General features: G+C 46.1%; 1 protein-coding gene across 1 annotated transcript in view; it reads right to left on the bottom strand.

The window, feature by feature from the left end:
* The window catches only part of jazf1b (JAZF zinc finger 1b), a 26,196-nt gene extending 22,678 nt beyond the window's left edge, over nucleotides 1–3,518 (bottom strand). The window contains exon 1 of the mRNA XM_030781960.1: nucleotides 3,364–3,518. Coding sequence (XP_030637820.1) covers nucleotides 3,364–3,478 — 115 coding nt within the window. The 5' untranslated portion in view covers nucleotides 3,479–3,518. The remainder of the gene's footprint in view (nucleotides 1–3,363) is intronic.
* Nucleotides 3,519–3,718: the final 200 nt, after the last annotated feature.

The raw sequence follows: 3,718 nt of genomic DNA, 5'->3' as shown, positions 1-3,718 counted from the left end.
AGGGAGCAGAGCTGCAGATGGGGAGGAAGCAGAGCCAAATTAGGCCCTCCCCTCTCCCTAATTATACCCCTCTGGAGTCTGGCAGGGACTGGCTGAATTCACACTTAAAGGGTGTTTGAATGTTGTTTAGGGGTGTAATGTGTGTGTGTGTGTGTGTGTGTGTGTTGTGTATGTGGGGTGTGTGTGTGTGTGTGTGTGTGTGTGAATGGCTAATTGTCTCATTTCTCTGCTGATAAAGTCACTCAGAGTCAGTCACCACTCACCAACACTCTGAACTGTCAGACATGAGGGGAAACGAATAGTACATAAACAAACTCTCTCACTCCCACTACACACACACGCACACACACACAAACACACACAAACACACACCCCACATACACAACGCACACAGACACATACACAACACACACACAAACTCTCTCACTCCCACTACACACACACACGCACACACACACAACACACACCCCACATACACAACGCACACAGACACATACACAACACACACACAAACTCTCTCACACCCACACAACATACAACACACACACACACACACACACATACACACGCACACACAGACGCACACACGCACAAACACACACAAACACACACAACACACACCCCACATACACAACGCACACAGACACATACACAACACACACAGACACATACACAACACACACACAAACTCTCTCACACCCACACAACATACAACACACACACACACATACACACGCACACACACGCACACACACACAAACACAAACACACACAACACACACCCCACATACACAACGCACACAGACACATACACAACACACACACAAACTCTCTCACACCCACACAACATACAACACACACACACACGCACACACAGAACACACACACACACACACACAACATACAACACATACACACACATACACAACGCACACAGACACATACACAACACACACAGACACATACACAACACACACACAAACTCTCTCACACCCACACAACATACAACACACACACACACATACACACGCACACACACAAACACACACAACACACACCCCACATACACAACGCACACAGACACATACACAACACACACACAAACTCTCTCACACCCACACAACATACAACACACACACACACGCACACACAGAACACACACACACACACACACACAACATACAACACATACACACACATACACATGCACACACACACACACAACACAAAAAATTAGGACACAGTGCGTGGCAAACTGTTCAAGACTTTCATCTACACATTTTTACCTGAATTAAATTAATATACAGCGAGATTTCAACATATAATGTAATTATCAACAGACGGTGTGTGTGAGAGAGACAGCGAGAGAGAGAGATATGAAAAAGATTTCCAGTGGAAAACTTAAAAAACTGTATGAGCCAATTCTAATGTGAGCCGTGATTTGTGTTGAAAAACTTTCCCTGTGTCCCTTTCCATGTAACTATAGGCCGTGTAACTGATTGTTTTTGTATTTTAGGGAAATGACTGGTTCATGTGCTGTGTGGGCGTGAACAAGCTTAAATCACACGCTGTAATTCACCCCCTATTGGCTAAAATAGGCCAATGCAACAGGCTGCTGCTCAGCAGGACAGAGCCAATGAGAGAGAAACAGATTTGACAGTCAATGTTTTCTCATACTCTAAAACCAAGGGTTTAACGTGCGCTACACATGCACTTATACACTTATGTGTGCCAAAAATATAACTGAATTTCTAAAAAAAAAAAAAAAAAAAAAGAGAGAGAGAGAGAGAGAGAGAGAGAAACCTTGTGGAATACCAACGTCACTGTGTGCGGTCCACATTGACACACATAGCCTACACTACCACCTACCCACGAAGGAGATTCTAAAAGCACCACATCCGCGTTTTGAGCTAAAAGATGATACTGTTAATGTAGCGATCAGTGATGAGACGCACGGAGGTTTCATCAAACCCTCTCTGATCCCGTGACCTCAGGACGCACACTCAGCCCGTCCGTGATCCGTCACGTCACCTTCTCAGAGTGCATATGGCATGTTCGGTCTGATTAGTGAAGACACCACTCTGGGAAAATATGGGTTTAGCTCACATTACACATACTGGGTAAAGCTATAGTTGCAAAGGCTTACATCGCATATTGACGAGGTTCTATAACCATTGTTAAACATTACTAACAGAAAACGGTATTCTGCATGAGATCCCTGGTCATAAGGGGACTGAATAACGGAGCAGCTCACATAACTATGAGAAAGGCAACGACATCGCACCTAAGGTTTAATGACAGGCTTACATGCACGAGGACAGATCTCGCAACCAGCAACACTATGTTCGGTGATTTCTTAAATATTTATCTAAGAAACGATCTGGATTTGTTGAGAGCCAGAGCAGTGTCAGAACCTCTTTATGAACGGAAAGAGCGCACACCAAATTTGAACATATTTTTGTAAGAAAAAGTCTCAAATATCGCATTAGACAACTGTTGTTAAATCATACACTGTTGTTAAATCATTTAACACTGTCACACCTGTAACGCTTTAAAGCGCCGGAGATGGTACAGAACAGAACTGTACAGGTAGAATGCACACGCCGCTGTGTTGTCATCGGGTCTTAAAAAGAACGCCCGACTAGATTACCAAGACGACTCGCATAAAAGATAAAACATGCACATACGAGTCTCTAAGCACTCACGGCACCGTTACAAACGATGTTTTCCCGACCCAGACTCAAACACCATTCTCTGACACGAACGGAAAACGAGCATGATTTTGCCCAGCCTGGGTAGCTGCAGAAATCCCGTTAACTTCCATCCAGCTAGCTGCCGACAGGCTACATTAGCCCAGCGCATAGCCGCCGTATAGTTCAAACTTCCGTTGAGGGATTCAGGTAGCAAGTTCTACCGAGCAGAACAAACGCACGAGCGGAAACTGTTGTGGCTGTAAAGCTTTGGGTTTCCCTTTTAGTTTGGTGGAAATGAATTACAAACATGGACAGATAACATTCTGTTGGTGTGCGGCCTACACATTCAGCACAACAATGCGTAACCAAACACAGAGCCGTCTCTGCGCATTCCCCAGAGCAAGGGGTCGTATCTGCCTCTATGCAACAATTGTACTGCATTTCCTACAACGTTAAAGTGTAAATGCGGAAACATAGTGAAATACTCCCTAAAAAGTATTCTGCACACACAGTCGTGTAATCAGACACCACACCTAGCAACAGCGCTGTGTTTGGGATGCAGGAAGTAAAGACGACTACCACTGTAATTCTGGTTCCAGCCAGCCGGCCATTACCGACCTGCGGCACAGACAGGGCTCCAGCTAGAATCTGTGGGGCTGTCGCTGCTTACCGATGTGGTTGTCCTCAATGTGCACGATGAGTTCGGCTAGAGACTCGAAATGCTGTCCACAGCCCCCGAACCTGCAGGTATTGGAGAAGAAGGAGGCAGCGGCGATGCCCGTCATTGTTTTCTGCTACATTGAACGGAGAGGAGCGAGCGGAAAGGAGGAGGAGGCGGTCACGCAGGCACCGGCAGCCAGACAGCGGCAGCAGCAGCAACAGCTGGAGCTGCAAGAGCAAGAGACGCAAACCAGAGGAGGGTCTGGCACACACGTCTGGTCTGCTGACGTCAACTCTTACCTGTTGGTGGAGCACAACTTTAATGCCGGACGAACAAAGTCTCGTTTACAACGCTTCCTCTGCTA

Source organism: Chanos chanos, chromosome 8 (genome assembly GCF_902362185.1).
Source record: "Chanos chanos chromosome 8, fChaCha1.1, whole genome shotgun sequence".
NCBI classification, from domain to species: Eukaryota; Metazoa; Chordata; class Actinopteri; order Gonorynchiformes; family Chanidae; genus Chanos; species Chanos chanos.
This window is presented reverse-complemented; position numbering and strand designations above follow the sequence as displayed.